The 21660-nt window shown below is 33.2% G+C and overlaps 1 protein-coding gene across 1 annotated transcript in view; it reads right to left on the bottom strand.

The window, feature by feature from the left end:
* Dpyd (dihydropyrimidine dehydrogenase) overlaps positions 1-21660 on the bottom strand; it is a gene marked incomplete at its 5' end in the record, with an annotated part of 793723 nt that overhangs the window by 674036 nt on the left and 98027 nt on the right. The window contains one exon of the mRNA XM_005389092.1: positions 14052-14134. Within this exon, the coding sequence (XP_005389149.1) occupies positions 14052-14134 (83 nt within the window). The remainder of the gene's footprint in view (positions 1-14051; positions 14135-21660) is intronic.

Below are 21660 nucleotides of genomic sequence, written 5' to 3' on the forward strand. Positions count from 1 at the left end.
TATCTTCTGCCTCAGAGCCAGCCAAGTATGGACTGAAACCTCCACAAACTGTGAGCTAAATAAACCTTTCCTTCCTTCCTTTTGGGCTTTAGGTATTTTGTCTCAGCAACGAGAGAAAACTAACCAAGACAATCACTCACCATGTAACTGTTTCTAGATTTTCTAGATTTTTTACTCACTGCTTCTTCCTCTCTAGTGATTTTTGGCGTGGGAGTACAGCTCAGTGGTAGAGCACGTGAGTGCAGGCTTGTTCTAATCTTCCCTAGTGATTTTAAACTTAATAAATGCATGCCAATGACTCACAACCCCTTATGCACATCACCAACTTCCATCTAAACACGTTCTGAAAGCTACTTCTCTGACCAGTACATCCAGCCCTATCCAAGGCTTTGAAAGGAGAGATTACAGGCTGTTCACCTGACACTCCAGTCCCCAGCTTTGTGCTTGGTACCTGTCAGGCCCCGGAGCAACTGAATGTAACAGTCAGGTACAGCAAAACGTCTGCCTGGTCTGTTTTAGTACACATGCTTGTAAACAGGAAACTGTCTGTACCAGCAGAGGCAAACCTGAAGAATGATATTTAAAGATATTCCATTTGCATTACCTGTGTGTATATATGTGGATGTGCATAAAATTTACACTGCATGTATATATTTTCAATGTTTATATGTTTCTAAGTGCTGTTTTCTTTCTTTTCTCCAAAATGCATTTTTAAAAACTGCATACTGTAACAGTAATAGAATAAACTAAATTTAGTCAAGACAAATTGATCTACCATGCTACAAACTCACGATGATATAAAATGTAAAATTCGTTTTACAGCGATTCATTAATATTCTAAAAGTATTGGTAATTCATTTAAAGTTTATTTCCACATAGCAGCATATTTTAAATGTATTAGTTGATATGCACATATACTTAAGAGAGAGAGACAGAGAGAGAACACAGTCACATGCATAGAATAGGATAAATATATGCAGAAATTCTTAGTTTCTCTTAGGATTCAGAGAGTACATATGAATATTGAGACACTCCAGATATCTTTCGGAAACAGCTGTACCATCATTAGAAATACAGGGGTAATTCTCCTTAAGAGTAGACAGACACTGCCCTGGCATGGTGGCCCACACCGATAGTCCCAGTTACTTAGGAGGCTCAGGCAGGAGAGTTGCAAGTTTGACGCAACCTGGGGAATTTGGTGAGACTTGATGTCAAGGTGAAAAATAAAAGGAGGACATACGTCAGTGGTAGAGCACCTCTGGGTTAACTCCAGTACTACAAACATCAAACAAACACATGAACAACAACAAAAAACAGCTACTTTGGTGTATGCACTGAAAGAATAATTGATTCGTGTAAAATTTCACGTAAGAAAAATATAGTCATATAGAATGTGAAGTACAGGGCAAATCCTGTGTTAATATGAAATAACAATATATTTTCCTTTTAGTAGAATGATCCATCTCAAGGCATCTCTCAGGCTGCAATTAATCATAGTAATTCCAACTGGCTACCTAATTTTTAATTTATTTAATATAGTTTTATCTACATGGAATTACTTATCTTTATTTATATAACAAACAAGTCATTTTTTCTTCACTGGAAAAATTTTTCTTATCCTTGTTTCACTATTAAAAATTTGCAATTTTGATTCCCAAAACATCTTTTTCTTCTAAGACGTTTAAATTTCAGTCTAATTTTTAATTCTGGGTAAGAAATGTTCCAAGATATATACACTCACAGAATACAAAACAAACGATTTCTAAGGGGATGAAGGGAGAAATGAAATATGAAGGGAAAATATAACAATGACAAATAAATCCCAGTAAGTAATTTAACCCTACTGTACATCATTTTTCTTTCCCATCTAAAAATAAAGAGTAAGAAAGAAAGAAAAAAGGATTACTTTTGCCTCTTCTTATAAGATAAAAGAAGATACTGGCAAGACAAGTGCTTTCTAAACATAGCATAGATATTGTCTAAAAAATTACTTCTGAGGTCCAATGATAAACACCTATTTATATTAAAAATTGTTGTTTTGGAAGATCTCTAAATAAATTAGAACTATTACTTGTTCTATTACCCAAAGTAGTAAGAGACCCTTAACATGAGAGAAGGCTATGAGGCTAAAGTTTAGAAATGTACTGAATTAAACTAAATTTCTTGAGCTACTGGGAAAAATATTATGAAGATTATACATGTATGTGTGTGTGTAACTTATGTATGCAATTCTAGCCCCTTATTTTAATGTAGGTGTGCTACTAGATATAGATAATATATAAATATTATCCACAATTATATTCCTTTTATTTTAATGTAGCTGTTCTCTAGTATATCTGTAGAGCATAGTGACTTTGCCTTTTTTTTTTAATAAAAGAATGAAAACGTAATAACAAACAGACATCCACTTACAAAATAGTACAAGAACAATACAGGCAATAATGAACTACAGACAAGGTGACAGGAAATTAACCATGGTTGTTGTATTACATATTTATATCTTCAAAGTGTTACTCAAGAAAACAAATATAGACATGCAAGACCAATCAAATAATTAATCATTAACTGATCCTTTCAATAAAGCGATACAAGTCAGTAGTACAACCAAGTTAGCTATCCTGTGTACACATATATACACAATTTTCCCCTTCTTTCTTTTCTCTTTTCCCTCATCCCAGTTGCTCTTTACTTTTGAGCAGTTTCCTTTCGTTTCACAATGTCTATCATACCTCTTAATTTTTATTCACTCTTTCAGATTCTTACACTAGTGAAACAATACACTGCTTATATAATGGAATATTACTCACCTATAAAGAAAGATAAATTCGAGACTTTTATAGGTAAATGGCCATAACTAGAGACCATACTCACAAGTGAAAGCAATCAGCCCTGCATGTGTAAGTAACGTAGTGACTTTGCGTTTATCTAAGTCCTGGATAGAAAAAAACTAAAAACTTCTGTGAAGTACCGAGTTCTACCAGAGAAATGAGTCTGAGTCAAACCTTGCCTCCTCTAATTTTCACTGAGTGACTGTCTGTCTCCTTCACTCTTTATTCCCCTGGTTCCCGCTTAAAGAGGTGACCCTGAAGCAGAGCTGAAAGGTGAGAAGCAGCGAGCAATGCGAGAGCTCAGTGGAGGCGAGAGACAGGCAAACATGAATCCCACGCTTGGACGCTTGAGACAAAAAAAGGTGGCCTCTAAAAGGAGTGAAGTCTTTCCGGACATTGTAACTTAGAAACTCAGATTGAATTATTCCCGTTTCACTGAATGTCTTCATTTAAAAACAGCTGCAACCAAATAACACCTGGCAGGACAAAAGCAACACTAAGAGACTCTAAAAACAAAATCAAAGTATCTTCTATGCCATTTTATTTCACCCTAAACATTCAAAAGTCCTTTTTGTAGATGGGACAAGATGCGATCCCTATTTCCAGGTTTGTCAAGTAAGCACTGATTAAATTTTTTAATGGAAGCACTTTAGAGAGCTCCCTTGGTGCAAAATTTATACAGGAGCTAAAACAATGGACCACAGAATATATTTCAATCCATGTTTCCCACCATTAATAGATATCACAGAGATGTCACAGTCGGCACTATGGTTTTTCATCTAGAGTTGAGAATAATGGGTGACTAAAATATAGCAATACTGACTTTTAATAGTTACCACACTGTGTAGATGAGGGTCAGACTGAACAGCAGCACTTTACTGCTTCATAATTTACGCAGTTCTTCTTTGATAATTACATGTTTTAGATATAAACCATAAATACCAGACATTAATAACCATTAATTCAGTGGTACTGATACCTACTCTTCGTCTCAGATGCATCCTGGTGATTCTGAAAGCTAGATTATCTATTTAATTCTTAGTTATGCTTTTTTAAGAGGGTGAATGTCTAAAATGTAACTTATTGGATTTCATGGTACACCACAGAGAGTGGGAGACATGATACATAAGCTAGTGCTCCATAATCACATTTATAAATATAGTTAGAAGATCTTCAGAGTATTTTTAGTATTACTCTATCCAAGCCAATCATAAATTATTAGTTTTTAAAATAATTCTTTGAAATTTATTTAATCAATTTAAATTGTTTGTTTCCAACCTGGGGACAGCAGACTACAATGCGTCAAATCTAGCTGGCCTTCTGTTTTTGTAAGTAAATTTTTTCTGGAACACAACCACTCTCATCTATTTGTATGTTGTTTAGGCTATGGAATCATATTACTGAGAACACCGAACATATATGCTCTGTGGATTTTTGTATGAAAAAATTTGTTTACCTCTGTTTTATATTATCAAATTATTATGCCTATCAATTTTTTTAAACATCACTTCTTTTAATTGAGGTAGTACAGGTAGGGAAGTTTTAGGCCAGAACAGTTTGTGTCCAGTTGTGAAGTGTTTTTCTTCTCAAAAATTTTCTAAGTGTGAGGACTGCAAATTATAAAATTCTCTTTTGGCTTTAATAATAAAATTTCACTGGTGAGGCTGAGGCAGGAGGATCACCCTCAGTTCAAGGTTCAAGGCCAGCCTAGGCTACAGTGTGAGTTCAGGGCCAACCTGAACTACATAGTAAGACCTTGTCTCAACAGCAATAGTAACAACCATAATAACTAGAGAATTGAACTTACTCTGGAAGGTATGGGGTTAATAATATCCCTTAGTTATGGCGAGCGGATCAGGTCTGCAATCTCCTGCATGAGTATACAGCAAAGGCTAAATAAAGAGAGGCAAATGGAATGATTTCAGGGTTCCAGGAGGATCAGAGCCCTCTCACGTAATTCGTAATTCTCCCAGGGCTAAGACCACCTGTGCCTAACAATTGAAGCAACAGATTTTTTAAAAGTAACTAAGCTACTGGATATCCTCACCACTTGGCAGAATGGTACACTTTTTACCCCAAAGTAAAATAAATACAAACACCTCCAGTGAATGGAATTTAGTGCATATCATTGTAACTTTTAGATACGTTGGGAAATATCAGCCATTAATTTTCTTTTAAATATAATATGCTGATATATGAGGAAGAACAAATACTATAGACAGATATCAACATATATCTTCCAGAAGAGATGACAAAGAAAACAGTAGAATTAACTATTATGTTTTCGTACATAGTAAAATGTCTTCAAATTAATTAGAATGAGCAATAACAAAAAATTACAATGCACATATAAACAATAGTCTATTATCTATAAATCCATTCTATTCTTCTTAAATTGAAGAAAACGCTAAATATAATTACAAAATACATATTCAAAACATGTAAACCACTAATTTTCCACTTGTAAAAGCCTGATTCAAAAAGCAATTTACTTTATGGTTTACTTAAGCTTTGCAACTACATTAAAATATGATAGTATATACACAACAGCTTGTTAACAAGATTATCATAACATTAAAATCATAATGTGGCACTTCAATTATGGATACTTAAAATTAAAGCTAATCCTCACAGTACCAATTTTATCTCCTAAATAATTTTAGCTATTAGATGCTCATTCAAAGTCTGTATCTGAAATGATAAGCGTTCTAGAGTAACAACTTAGCTCTGTAGTTTTCTTTGGTAACAAAACAAAAGCTGCAACCCTTATTATTTACTCTTTAATATGCAATCCTTTGATAGCAAAGGATAAATACATTTTTTCCTGACCTTTGCTCAGTGCTTCTTATTCATGTTGCTGATGTTGTTTCAAAGAAAACATCCTAAATGACACTTGAGTACCTTTGCAATTTTTTTGGCTTTATCATTCCAAATCTATCACATCAGCATAAAGTGGTATTTTCAATATTGGTTTGATTTTTTTCTAAAAATACTGCTCCTAACTAAACATTGGGTTGTACATAGCAGCCAGCAGGTTAGACATGCCAATTCTTAGATTAATAAATATGATAATGCATTTCATAATTAAATAATTGGGTTAAGCTACTTCTGATTTCATTTGTTCTACTCTCACAAAATTTCTAATTGAAAATCATGATGTAATCAATATTTTTCAAAACTAAATTATAATCAAAGTTTAAAGTAGTAAAAAAGATACTAAACTAACACAGATCTACATCTATACATGTATATAACTTATTTTATACATATACATGTCCCTTTCTACCAAATAGGTAAGTAATCCAGAAATATCATTGTTCAGCTTGTTTTGGTTTTAATAAAATTAGTAAAAATTAATGCAGCACTTTCCGGTCTTTCCCTTGAACACAGGAAAAGTTAAATGGGCCACCTGAACCTAAACATCAAATCTCACATACACATACAACAAAACTGTCCAAAGAATAAGATTAAGCCGGATAATAAAATTCTTGTTTTTAAATCTTGTCCATATGAACAAAACTACTCATAGAGACAATTCTTTTTTCTGTTTATGTAGATGTATCAGTTAAAGAAAAATGCCAGTAGCTTATCATTATGCTTAGTAAGGGATGAAAGATTAATATAACTAAAACAATACACCATTAGGAATATACCTGAGGGCTGAAAAATACTTGTGTCTAGGAATCACTCCTTAGATTTCAATCTTTCTATAGGTTCAGATTATTATCTGTATCCCTTCCACATCTAAAGGTTTCTGAGTGAAAATTAAACACATTACAGAATTTTCAATCTTTTGGTTCAAGTAATAGTTAGAATTGTTGTATCTCTCAAAAATTTTTTTCAAAAGTTGTTATGGTTATACTTTAATATTTAACACTGTACACATGGCTGAGTTGATGAGACACCTACAATCCTACTGGACATACCACAAAAAGTCAGCAAGTATAAACTGAATAACTCAATATCCCCATCTAGTGACAGAGCTCTTAACACGTGATACAGGCAACTAAAACAAAATCTGGACTTGAATACATGAATATGTCCTGGTAGTTCACCTGTATAATAATAATAATAGAAACATAACATCTCACTGAACAGACTTGGTTCTGAAACTAAAATACTAGCTTTTAAATGACAATATCAGTACTCCATACATGAAATTAGTATCTTTGCTATACACATAAATATATTCATAAATCTAACCGATTGACATTTCTATGTATAATTAAGAAACTATCAAAAAGCTCCCCATAGAATTTTTATCTCAATCAACTATACTATATGTGGTATGTCCTTCTTCTTTCTTGATATTCAACACCTACTTTTAATAAATTATTTGATTCAAATACCTATCAAAATGTTACCTAGTACCCACTACACATGGCCCACTATTGCCTCTAGGACTGAAAAGGGACAAAGAGACACATGTGAAAAATGCTTTCACCTTCTGTCTTGATATTTAGAATTTCATACAGGGGCTAAAATGGCTACAAACATAATAGTAAAGAAATTAAATCATCTTGGCATGAAAAGAGGGTTGAATTGGCTAAGATGAACAGAAAATATAAATTTGCGAATTTTGCCTCTTAGATTCATTGTACAGTAGATTCAAATTGTGATCTAGACGTGATGTATTTTGTTTCTTTTTAATATTTTCACTTTTAGGAATCCTGTTGACTTCCATAGTCAGAACACTGCAATACATTCTATGTAAGTTAGAAAAGAAATACTCCCTTTTGTATTCTATATGCTAAGAGTATAATGAAGTTTCACAGTCACTTCAATTAATTATGTATGATATATATAAATTCTTTCAACTAAGTACTAAATATCATTAAAAGCAAATAATAGAGCGCTAACATTGTCTAATTTTCATTAAATTTCATAAATTACAAATCATTCTAACATTGCCTTCATTAGTCATATCAATTCTATGAGGTTTTTAATCCTTTTTTACAAACGTGAAATATTCAAAAATAATTTACATAAACTTACATTTGGAGTCACAAATTTGATTCTCACTGCTTATCCTAGTATTTCTCATATTTTTAACTTTTCCAGTTCTTACTTCCTTGTCTTTCTTATTATTCATAATATATTCTCACCATAGAACATTTAGAAAAACAAAAAGATATGCCTGGGAAAAGTATCTGTAAACCCATTGCTCCAGCTGTGGTATTTACATTTTATTCCTATCATTCCTTCCTCTGTGATTTATAGTCTCAGGCAAGATCATGCTCTCCATCTCATTGTTTCTTGGTATTTCTACTGAATGTTACAACACAAGGATTCTTGTTTCACTAAGGACACACTATTAAAGATATTTTAATTTCCAGATAGAAGCCAGTATGGCACAATTTTCCACATATGTGTGTCTGTGTGTATAATCTTCATTTCCTCATTCCCTTAATCTCAGACTGTTAGAGCCCATTAAATTTGATCAAGGCAATAGTCCATAATTTAAGAATTAGACATAGAGTGTTCATAGTTTCTATGACTTCTGCATAATATATTTCTGGAACATAAAGTGTTATTAAAACTACACATTTATTTTAAGTTTCTGTGCTTACTGGCTCTATTTTTTCTTAATTGAAATGGTAATTTCCAACACTCATGAGCTACCTCTAGCAAGCAAAAACCTGCTTGCCATCAAATTGCTGAAAATGTGTAGGGTTTTTCACAAAATTCATACCTTTATATTTACAAATAGACTTGAATATTGTCAACAGTTTCTTAAGTATACTTCGCCAATAATCTATGAGATCCTAATTGTTTTAAATCTGTCATACATATGGAAGTAGAATACTGTGATGTCTTTTAATTTTTGCCATTTTTCCTATGAAGGAAGCTTTTTAATGTAATCAACACCCAGTCATTTCTTTAAGCACTTTTCAGTTTATTAGCTCTTTCCCCATTGAATCTCCAAGAAAAAAAAATCACTTCTGTAATTCACTGGACTCTGGCCTTTTCATTTATTGCATTTAACTTTACAAAATACATTGAGTTTTTTTACCCCTACAAGGTGACCATATAAAGTGACTTTTTGCACAGAGCAAAACAACTTTCTCAGATCATTTAGTGAATAGCTTCACAAGTTCCCAATGATTTGTGTACTTTATCATATAATAAACATCACTGGGTCTTTATAAGTTCCATTATCAATTATACCCATTCATAACTTTTGTTTCATTTTTATTTATATGTTTGCTTGTTTTGTGCTGGGAGGAAACTCAGAGTCTTGTACATGTTCAAGTGTGCTACCAGGAGGTTACACCCTTACCACTTGTTATGTCTGAGAAGGCCTTGGAATTTCTAGATATAAACACCTTTAGAAAATAATAGTCGCTTTGTCATTTCCACATCAAACCACACTTATTATTTGTGGTTTTGTACCCATCACGATTTCATAGGTCTATCTATAGCTCTGTTTTTACATCCTTTGTTCTTAAATCCTTTACCCTTAGTTTTCAAAGAAGAAAGAAAAGGTGCAGATGGGTGACATGCGTGAATGTGGTGTAGCCTCACTCTGGCTCTTGATTGATAAGAACTCCATCAGTGAGGGGAGGGGACAGATGTCACTCAGCAACACAAATCGTCCCTAGGCAACACCATGCAGACCATAGCCTCTAACCATAGACAAGCATTTTAGAATAAATTAATAAAAATAACTAGATTTTTAGTTAAACTAGGTACATTTCAAGTGCTCACCACCCCCTGCCGCTAGTGCCTGTCACACTGAAAGACACATGCACACAGCATTTCCATCAGAGTTGTGGGAAGCTCTGCTATAGGAGTCTCCCTAAGCCACAGAACCGTGGGCGGGAACCTCCTCCCTTCCATCCTCTCATCTCACATCATATTACAGTCCAGTCTTACTACTGGACACACTACTAAAAATGTTAAATTCCAACTATGTTTTTCCTGATACAGATTTTCCGAAGCTCAGTATTGTCTACTGCACCTAACTTGACTCTCCTGCTTTCCGTTTGGATGCACTGTCCCTGGAGATCACAAGCCTCCCCTTGGCTACAAGTATCAAAATGCTGTCTGTCCAAACGCCTACGTCAACTCTCATCTGTTTCCTGAGAGAGTTCATGGAGGATTATATTTTCTCTCCACCTACTGAATATTCAAACATGGGTTTACTTTCACTATCTCAAACTCATCTGAAAATGAACTGCTCTTCATTAACACTTTTTCTTCTTTCTCCCTATCCCAATTTATGTACTTAATGCTTTATTTTAGCAGCACATTCCAAAGAATGGTGAAAGGGTGCTTTCTTAATAGCTCAGGGCATCCTCACATGCGGGACTGGGGTAAACATAGAAGGGGTCTAAAGTGACTCATGAACTAGAACTCTGGAAGTGGGCGTGGGCGTGGAACTGGAACTGGAACTGGAACTGGAACTGGAACTGGAACTAGAACTAGAACTAGAACTAGAACTAGAACTAGAACTATAGAACTAGGAATGGCTTCCAGATTGCATGGAAAACATTGGCCAGGACAGGAAAATGGATGATGTAGCAGAGCACAAAGGGCAAAAATCCTCTTTTCTGTTCAAAGTTTGTAGAAATAGTAGATCCTTTAATAAACAGAAAGGTCCCCAACTTGGTGTAAAGCGGCCAACATTTGTTAATCTTCAGAATCAGTCCAGTCCTCCAAGTTGCTCCTGGCTAGACACGCACATGCTCAGGTCAACATCATCATGTGGACACCTAAAGCCACGCAAGGGCAGATCAAGAGATCAACCTCAGGAGAGACAGGGATGCTCCCACACCATTGTGGCGAATATTTAGACACCCCCACCATCCCCAAAGCCTCACATGCCCATACATGGGGATTCGGGGTGACTGGATCGTGGGTGTGTGATGCTGAGTCAGGGACATGTGATACTGTATTAGTCCACTGACGGGTTTACAGTTTGGTGAGATGTTGGCAGGCGAAGCCTGGTGGAAAGAAATGAGTCACTGGCTTGTGGCCTGGAAGTACATAATCTTCCTACTCCTTCGATTCCCCTCTGTTTCCTGCCTGCCCTGCCATGGCACTGTTTCTCTTCTGCCATGGCTCTCTGCCATGGTGCCTTTCTTTGAGCCAACTGACAATGGACTGAAATTTCTATGAACTGTGAGCCAGAATAAACCTCTCTTCCTTGAATTGGTGTGTGTCAGTTATTTTGTTCTAGCAACAAGTAACCGAGACACTTACCAAGCAATGGACTAACACACAAGCTACCAGGAAAGGATCTGGGACCTGGAAACAAGTCAACTATTCAGCCTCTGGGCTTTCATACTGAGCCGCTCATCTTCATTTCCTCTTTATACTAATAGTAGGAAATGATACAGTCCTGAGGGCCAGGACTGTACCATTTCTATCTGGAATCTCATTGCCTGACATATTAAAAAAACATAAATAAATGAATCACCTCTTCTCCCTGCCCTTATAGAATTATCTTCAGTGTAATCAATATTGTCCCCACCATCCTTAAATCCACATTGATGTTTTGAAATTATTTAAATTCCTTATCAAGGGAAGCTAGACTGTATGTAACTGGCCTAAAAACATTAAACAATACATTTTGAGGTAGCCTACTATGATGATCCCCTGTGCTGAGGCTTTTAGCAAATTGTTTATATTTGTCTTCTGCTGTCCCTAATCCTCTGAGATTCTAAACTGTCCCATTATCCCTGTAAACATTATACTGCCCAATTACCAATCAAGAATTCATGCCACATATTGGTAATAAACAAATCAGTCTAGGTGAGTGGATATTCAAAGGAAGCTTGAAACACTCGCTTCCCAGGACATCAGCCCACTGCTGTTTCTGTGATATATCCTGCACTTGCTTTGCTCTGTATTATTCTCTCGACCAGAAGAACTGTCCATCTTTCAGAACATAGATCACTTTTTTATTCTTTCCATGGTGTATTTTGGTCTAAATGTACTTGATATGAGAAGAAATTATCACAGATGAAATAATGCTTGCTCCTTCATGCATTCTCTTCTAATCATATGCCTTACTGTGTGTTTTATGTGCTTTTTCCCCAGAATCTCACATGTAAAAATAAATGAGCTCTTGCTGAACTTTTAAAAGCAAAAACAAAACATACTTGACCCAAAAACAAAACATACAGTACACAGATAGTTGAATGTCATTAGTTACTGAATTATTTTATTGTGTTTTGTGAAGCCAGACATTACCAATATGTGTGCATATATATGTGCCTGAATGTATAAAGTATACAACCTGAATGTATTTCACAGATGTGTAATCAAACTGTGATTTAAATTATCCGGCCTACACCTTAATTTCATACCATGGGTAGTTGAGAATTACTCCAAACAGATAGTTAATGCTTGTTTTTGTCCTCAGTTCATCCACTTTTTAAAAATAAATGACATCCTGATATATTCTAAAATGATACAGACACAAAACTTTGCAAAATTTCAAAATCTCTTCATATGCGGTCTGCAGTAATTCAGTTTGTTTCTTCATGGTCACAAATGTTCTGAACTGATTCCATGTCCTTTCCTTACTGGCTGTAGTTCCCTCACACCCACTTTCATTCACATCACCTCTTTGCAGTCCTTTCTGTGGTTTTACTTTCAGTTCTTTTATTCGAAGCACAGAGCTGGCATCCTCTTTGTCTCTTATGTGTCTATGCATTCATTTCAAAATGAATAGATGTAAAAATACAGACTCAATTGTAGTTTTCTACATAAATATTGACATGCATATTAATGTATTCAAATTATTATAAGCATTCCAAAAATAATGCTTACTTTATAACAGTGGTATTTTTAGAGACTACTGCCTGTGCTGAAAAATGAGTTCATTCGTAATTTCTCCATTAGATTTTTCATAATATATTTCATGTCTTATTTTAAATTTACAACTATTTCTGATAACAAACTTTCTGAGAACATCTGATTACATTTTATACAGAGACGAATTCTCCATTGTGCACTCCGTTTTATTTTTCCCTCCTTTTTATTAGTAAAGACATTAACAATAAAATAGGCTCCCTTGCTCCAGCTGGTAATTTCTCAGTACTAGTAATACATTATTCCTCTTTTTGTGACATCATAATAATCTATACAGAAGTACCATGTATCTTTGTGTAGAAGCTACTGTTTCCATTAAATTTAATTACCTCCCCCTGTGGTTTTAAATAGAAGTGGCTTCAAAATGAGGGCAGCTTCTATTAAATTTAATTACTTTCTCCTGCTGCTAGCATGGTAAAAGAGAGGCTGCTAAACGAGAGCAGCTCCTAAACTAGAGTATATGGTAACTGTATGCGAGCAGAAATGCAATTGTACATAAGCCCCTAGCAGTCTCATGGGGTTTTCATTCTCGTATTTTAACTTTTCTTAGCCTTAAGATCATAAGAAATGATCATTAAGATATAAGGAAATATATGCTAAGATAAATTTTAATTTTCTAAGTAAAATAAAGGCAAACGTGTTTCTTTAAAAAATACTAACTGAACTCAAAGATTCAAGTTCAGAACTTATAAAAGTAGTATCATTTTTCTTCTACTAAGGGTGATGATTTTTACTATTCACATATTTTTAATATCCAGTAAAAATCTTTCTTGATTCTGATCAAATGTATTTAAAGAACGTTTCCCTAAAAGTTATTTTAAATGGCAGTAAGTCTGGGAAGACATAAGAGAAATATTCAAAATAGGAATATGAAGTTTAAAAAAATCAGGCTCACTTATAAAACACTGTATTTGAAAATAAGTCCATTATACACTGTACATTAGTCTGAAAATGTAAATTACTTAAAATCCTATGCCATAATCCTATAAAATCTAAAAGAAGATGAAATTCTAAGTACCTCTTTTTAAATTAAATATGAATTAAGGGGAGATGCTACTCAGTTAAACCACCATTGTACAATGTTTATTTTTTTACATACCAGCAGAATTTAGATGAACAATACTTCCATTCAATCAGTTTAGTATAAATATAAAACAAGACACCCCTTAAGCATTTTAAGTAACAAATTAAACATTTACATTTTTTACTGTGCACTGAGGCTTAACATTTATGCAGCTTCAAAACCAAAGTACAGCCTCAAGGGAAGTCTCTCCACTGACAAATTAATACCTTAGAGAACAGAGCTGAATGGTGGCAATGAACTCATTTGTTCCCCCAATAATGAAGAATGACTTTTTCTTTACCACATCTGTGACTGTTGCTATGGTGACCCAGACTTACCTCACCGCTTCTCTGAGAGCTCCTCGCTCACCAAGAGTCGTGTGCTTGATGTCATCAAAATTATTCTCCAGGTTCCCACAATTCTGCAACACATTAAAACTCGAGTTCACCTTCCAATATCCTGAGGAAAATGACCCTATGCAATTATTTAAAAATATAACAGATTATATTGATCGTGGATTTTTGAAAAATATGTGCAGTATTTTAATTGGGCAAGATTCATCTAAATAGACAGTTGAATTCAAAAGGAATAAAATGAAAATGTCTTGTGATGCAGCTATCAGAAAAGTCTCTACTAATCAGTTTTTCTAAATAGATATAAAGAAAGCATGAGTACTGCATAAAAGTAGCAAAACTTATAGTTTTGCAGAATAAAAAAGTTTTATAAAATAATCTCAAGTATATCAAGGCCAATTTAAATTGAAAAGAAAATCAATGAAGTAAATTGTAAATGACAAATGACAATGATAATTATCTAGATCTAAATCAGTCAGTATTGACTAAGATGAAAAGACAGAGTCCGGGTATAATATAATAATAAAAATTCCGTATTTTAATCAAATATTATAATGACAACCTTATACTTTTATAAAACAACTTAAATATGTATGTTGGTTACAATTGTGCATATATATATGACCTATTCCTGCTCATATAAAAATATATATATTACCAATCCAGGACTGTAATTCAAGTTCTTAGAAGACTATTACATGTCATAAGCAATAAAAATTTCATGAATAATTTTATTTTCTATTAAATATAATAGCATCACTGGACTGTTTTCTTTTTTCTTTCTTTCTTTTTTTTTTGTCTTTTGGTAATGGGAATTGAACCTAGGACCACTAGGACCTCGCACTTGCCAGGCAGGTGCTGTGCCACTAGGCTGTATCTCCAGCCCAGAGTTTGCTAAGAATAGCAAATGTTTTACAATTTTACTATAATTTTATATAGTTGTATAATTAAAACCGATTTAATCTTATACTGACCAAATAAATTGTGAGAACACAAATTAAAGGATTGAATTTTATGTGAAAATTGCAACTGTCTGAACCATTTGGCACTTTAGATTTCATGTGGAATTCAGTATATTTAAGTAATAAAGTGTTTTAGTTAACTTGATAAGCAAAAAACTAAATAATAAAATTTAAACATTAATGTGTTATTTATATTCTTAAAATTATAAACAAGTGCAAGAGTTTATAAAATTATAGAAATTAGATGAGATTTTTAGTGTGCAAGAAGTAATTAATTTCAAATCCACTTGTATAACATATACTATTTTTACTTTGACCTTTCCTTTGTAATTTAGTCAAATCAGGGGAAAGATTGTTTAAACACATAGTCATGGGCTTTTATTTTGAAAATTATCAAAATTGATCCAAAATATTTTGACTCCGGATTAAAAGTCCCTTGTTGGATATGTACATTAAAAAATCCCATTGCTCTGTCTTGTCCTTTCACTTTTTTGTTAGTGTATTTTCATAAAGAGAATTTCTCATATTTAATGAGGCTCAATTTATTATTTTCAAATTTAAGATTAGTGCTTGAATAGTCTCTTAAAATATTTTAAGAAATTATTGAAAGTCATGAATATATTTTTCTGTATTTTTCCAAGAAGTTTTATTATTTTAGCACATTTAGGTAAATAATCTGTTTGAGATAACATTTATATATGGGTAAGATAGAAAAAAAATCACATCAAATAGATATTCAATTAAACCAATACTATTTACTGGGAAGATCATCTACAATTTAGAGTTACAATTTAGGGTATATATGGTCTATTTATGAAGTCTTCTGTTCAAATGGTCAATTTTCCATACTTGTTCCAGTATTACACTATTTTAATTGCTGATATTCATAATAAATTTCTCCTACTAACAAATATGAAACAGATAAGTCAACGGATATATGGGCAAATAACTTATACAAACACTATTTAAAAGGAAACATCTGATAATCAATGTTTAAAAAGATGTTCTACATCTTTAATCATTAGTAAAATGCAAATTTGAGGCATAATAATACCCTACTATACATTCTGGGAATGTCCTAAGATAAAGAAAGATCATACAATGTTGTTGTAGTTGTTTTAGTGCAAAAATGAAATACTACTGGTAGAAAGTTAAATTATCAGAACTAGTTTATAATGCTATTTGATAGCACATTCAATAGTTGAACACTGAGATATGCCTTTTACCTAACAGTCCCACACCTAAGAATGCACCTAGAACAAATGTATAATATGCTTACCCAAAGTTATATGGCCTGAATATCAGTAGTAACACTATTCAAAGTAGCCCTAAATTGAAACTGGATAGTTACAAATTATAATGGAATATATAAATAACTTATAATATATTCATACGCTGGAAAACAGAATGAAAATGAAGTATTATTACATAACATGAATACACCTCACATAATATTGAGCAAAAGAAATGACACTCAAAAGAGAACCTACTCAAAATTATTACACTTTTATGAAGTTTGAAAATAGGCAAGGCTCCAAAGAATAATTCCAAATATATTTAAAACAATTTCATTTTCAAGAACATCAAAAAGTAACAGCATACTTATGAGCAAATTCAACAAAACAAAAATAAATCTTGTACACTAAAAGCCACAAAACATCACAAAAAATACAGAAAACTGAAATAAATGAAAAGATATACCATGTCCATGGAATAAAAGACTAACATTCTTAAGAATTGCTACTTTCTAAACAAATCTAAAGTTTACATGCAATTCCTATAAATGTTTTTCAAATGTTTGACAAGTTGATCCCAAAGTTCATATGAAAACACAGGTGATGTAGAATAGCCAAACCATTCTTGAAAAATAGAACAACAAAATTATAGGATTTTAAACTTACTACAAAACTATAGCAAGCAAGATACTATACTACTGGCATTAGGATGTAAAGAAAGAGTAGAGCAACAGAACTCAGACTCTGAAACATACCATTAAAATTATCATCAATTTTATTTCAGGAAGGGAACCAACACAACTCAATGAAGAGAAAAAAGTTTTCTCAACAAATGGTGCTACAACAACTACACACCTATGTGCAAATAAATACAGCCAGATCTCTGCCTCACAATATGCAAACTCTGTATTAAAAGAAAATATGCGCTAAATTGTTGTGACTTTTGATTAAAAATAAAGATATCATAATGTATAAATAACAAAAAATGGTAAATTATCATCAAAATGTATAGACTTTTGAGTTTCTGAGCTGTAACTAAGAGAGTAAACAGACAAATAGTTGAACACAATACCCTAAAAGGCCAGAACAGGAGAACAGAACAGGAGAAAAAGCCAGATATCTGATAAAGGATTTCTATCTAGAATATGTAAAGAACTCTCATAATTTAATAATAAGATAACCTAATATTTTAAATTGGCAAAGGTTTTAAACAGTTTTCCAAAGGAGATATGAAAATGGCTAATAAACACTAAAAATATTCAACATCATTAGTTCTTGGAGTAAAATGAATGAAAACCACAAAGAGATACCACTTTCATGCAATGAGATAGGTTTAATAAAAAGGAAGAACAATACCAAATACTGGTAAGGGTATGTATTAATTTGAATCTTCATACATTTTGATGAAGATGTAAAAAGGTGGAGCCACTTGAGAAAAACTTTCATACTGTCTTAAAATATTAAATATAGTCATGATCTGAACTAGATGATCATAATCATAGTGTAAGTACAAAATGTATCACATGACCAGCAATGACACTCCTATTATACTGAGTATAAAGAAATGAAAACATGTCCACATAAAAATTTGTCCACCTAAAAATGTTTATAGTAACATTATTCATAACAGACACAAAGTGGGAAAAACTCACAATTTAATCAAATGACAAGGTAATAATGTAGTACATTGATACCACAGGTATTATTTACCTATATAAAGGAAGTCGAAATACATTCTACAAAATAGGTGAGCCTTGCAACAGTATTCTAAGTGGAAAGACCACGGTATAACTGGACACAATCATAATTGTTAATATGGAATGTCCAGCATAGGCAAATCGACAGCAAGTAATGAGTGACGTCAGGGGCTAGAGAGAGTGGGCGACATGCAATCAGTGACAGTAGTAATACGGCTTCTTCAAGGTGAGAAACAAATGTTCTGAAACTACTGGAGATCAGAACTGTTTCCCAGGCTAATGTAGAATTTGTGATTCTCCTGCCTCAGTCTTTCCTTCCAATTTTAGCTTATGTGCTCCCCAAGAGAGCACCGTCATCCGCTCAGGGTGCTAGCGTTACAAGTGTGTGCTATCACAACCACCCTTGAGTAATCATTTTTAAGTTATATTCCTACAGATATTTATTACAACATTTTCAGGACACTGAAGTTTGGGGAAAATCTTAATTTTTAACATCGAAGGAGTACTAAAATAAGGCACTTTAAATCTGAGGTTTGTGTAGTCATAACAAACACTGTCTATGTAGATTTCTAACAAGCACATATGACACCACATAGGTTTTTTGAGAGAGATACTATAAAACGGAAACTGCTGTATGACATTACAATTATGGGCACAGGCAAAGCCAACCAAGATTAGAAGTGATTGGCAACTCATTTATCACTGAATAGTGAATCATTGTATTTCCTTTTACTGATACATTGTAGCTTTGTCAAATTTTCAGTAGTTTATACTTTTTGATTTTAAGATTAGTAAAATAAACCATTTTTAAGTTATTAGAAATGTTTGTATTTTCTGTATTAAAGTTGATACTTTTGTGAAATATATTTCAATAGAAGTGCTACCAATAAAATGACCTGGATATAGAGCCAGGGACGTAGCTCAGCAGCACAGTGCCTGCCTGGCAAGTGCAAGGTCATGAGTTTGATTCCCGGCACAAAAAAAAAAAAAAGATTTAGATATAAACAGGACTTCATTTGTTCAATATTTCTTAATTTATCACATTAAATGTACATTTTATTGATTAAAATTTGTTTCCTTTGATTGCTCTGCAATGAATTCACTGCATTTTATTTCAAGTTACGCAAAAAATACAAGTTTGCAATCACCATTTTGTTCATCTTCATACAAGCAAGAGAAATTTAAATATGGATGCAATGTAATGTAAATCAAACTGTAACAGAGTCAATTCATTTGCTACAGTTAACCATTAAAAATATCTCAATGTCTGCAGCTACTATTGAAAAAAAATGCCACATTGGCCATGTGATTACCTAAAAAGACCAAAATGCAACTACAGGGCTTATTATATTTGGAAGGCATTATTTTTAGTCTTCAAATATTTAAACTTCTATTATGTCGTTGGTATCTTACTGAAGAAACTTTGCAATACAATTTTTTTCAAGACAGATCTTGCTATGCAGCTCCGGCTGGCCTCTGCCCTCTAACTCACAATATTTTCCTGCCTTAGCCTCCTGAGTGCTGGGAGTGCAGGTGCGTGCCACACACCCAGATGCAATACACTTTTAAAGATACATAATATTCCACTCATCTATATGCTATTTATTTAGTCAAAATTTCTTTCTGTTTATGTTCCTCTACTTGCATTGTCAAAAAGAAAAAGAGCAGGATAAACACATAAAAATGAATAAAAAGACAGAAATCTTATGAAAGAAAACATATCATTGTTTGTGATTACACATTCTAATTGGTCATTTAAAATGCATTCCATGATTACTGTCAATTGTAGAGTCAAGAATTATTTAGTATCTGGCTATAAATCACAATATTTTAATCCCAAATTTAACAATTAGTAAAAAATAAATATCTGTGCAGTCATGTATTACACTTCTTTTGTTCTTTTCAAATAGATTGCCATTACAAATCTCATCAATTTAGGTGGACAGTCCTAAGAATGTTGCACTTAAATCTTAAAAGCAGAGGATAGTTTTATAACCTACTTGTTCCCAAACTTTAAATTACTGATTCTTGATATAAAACTACCAGCTACCATTAAAATGATGTTCCTTGTAGATAGTTTTTAAACCAGATGTGGAAATAGACATTTCTGTTTAATTGCCATGAGTGTATTTTCAATAAATCTTCAATTCTGTATGTGTATAACACATAAAGATATCTGTAGACAAATATTTGTCATTTAAAAGAAATATATGTGTGCCTCTGACACATACATCTTTGTTCCGTTTGGTTGATTTTTAAGAAAGCTTTAGAGACTTGTGTTTACCAATAGGGATTAACAAAATTAAGCAACTCTGTATCTGAATCTATTTAATAACAATTGTCTTATGTTAGTGTATTGTTTTTAACACTAGCAGTACTATTGGAAATGTGTGGCTTATTCATTAATATCATTGGAAGAGCTTGATCACTGCATAATTATAAGTAAGACAGAATGTTAAAATCTCAGCTTAGCCATTTAAAGTTACTCCCTTGACTGAGTGACAATGCCCCTGGCAAACAAAATCAAGGACTGCAAAGATTTAAGGCATCCCGCTACAACCATGCGACAGACTAGCTGGAAATCAAAAGCAAACACAGCACACACTGCCTCCTGTCATCCCGATAACCACGCTTACAGTCCCTTGGGGAACACTGTATAATAAAACACAATAAACAGTATTAAAAACAAACTTTTACTGTTTCATATGATACATAAGGCCTATTAAAAATGAATGTTAGTATGCTCAATATTTATTTTACGTTAATATGTTTAGAACCTTTTAAAAACAGAATCCTTAAAGACATTTTACTTTTTCAGACTTACAGATTTAAAATTGCACAGAGAGTTAGGAATCCCTATGTTATTATAAAAATATGTTTTACCCTCTTTTCTATCTCAATGTAATGGATGAAAGCTATGAAGAAAAAAAAAATACATATATATATACACACATAATTGTCCATTTTCTTTTTGCTCCAAAAACACTCATAGCCTTCCTCCTCTTGCTAACCTCACTAAAATTTTAAACTTTGTCCTGTTCCTTACCACTGTAGGAGAACAAATTTAGGAAACAATTAAAGAAGACAAAATTCTTGGATTTTAATTCTTTTCAGATCCATCTCTGGCATAAACACTAGCGTTGAAAGATGACATTAATGTCTAGTTCTCCCAGCAACAGAGCCAAGAGATAGAAACAGTCTCTTGGATGTAGAAGAGAGAAAAGAGGGGCTGGGGATTTAGCTCAGCGCCACAGCGCCTGCCTGGCAAGCGCGAGTCGTGAGTTTGATTCCTGGTACCAGAAAAAAAACAAAAAAAAAGAGAGAGAGAGAAAAGAGACAAAGAGAAATGCAAGTAGCCCCCAATGATGTGTCTGTGGATCTGGAGTTGAGAAAGCCAATATTCATGTGGCTGAGAGAAGGTTCCCAAGCCTCCGAAGGAAACTGTCCATGTTAATAAGAAGAATCCTCAGTTTTAGTAGTGACACTGTCAGGAACTGGCTAAAATTATACGTTGTTCCATAAGGTGGAAAGGAAAACTCAAAATGAGTACAGTATTAAACTGACTAATAGAAAAAGAACACTCCATATTTTACATTCCGATTCTGCTTAAAATTTATTGTGTCCACCAGAAGTGAAGGAAATAAATAAATCAATAAGCATTTCAACAATCTGTTATCTTGACCAAACATCTGTTCATGTC

The sequence above is a fragment of the Chinchilla lanigera genome, unplaced genomic scaffold (assembly GCF_000276665.1).
Source record: "Chinchilla lanigera isolate Chin_1 unplaced genomic scaffold, ChiLan1.0 scaffold00034, whole genome shotgun sequence".
Classification (NCBI taxonomy): Eukaryota; Metazoa; Chordata; class Mammalia; order Rodentia; family Chinchillidae; genus Chinchilla; species Chinchilla lanigera.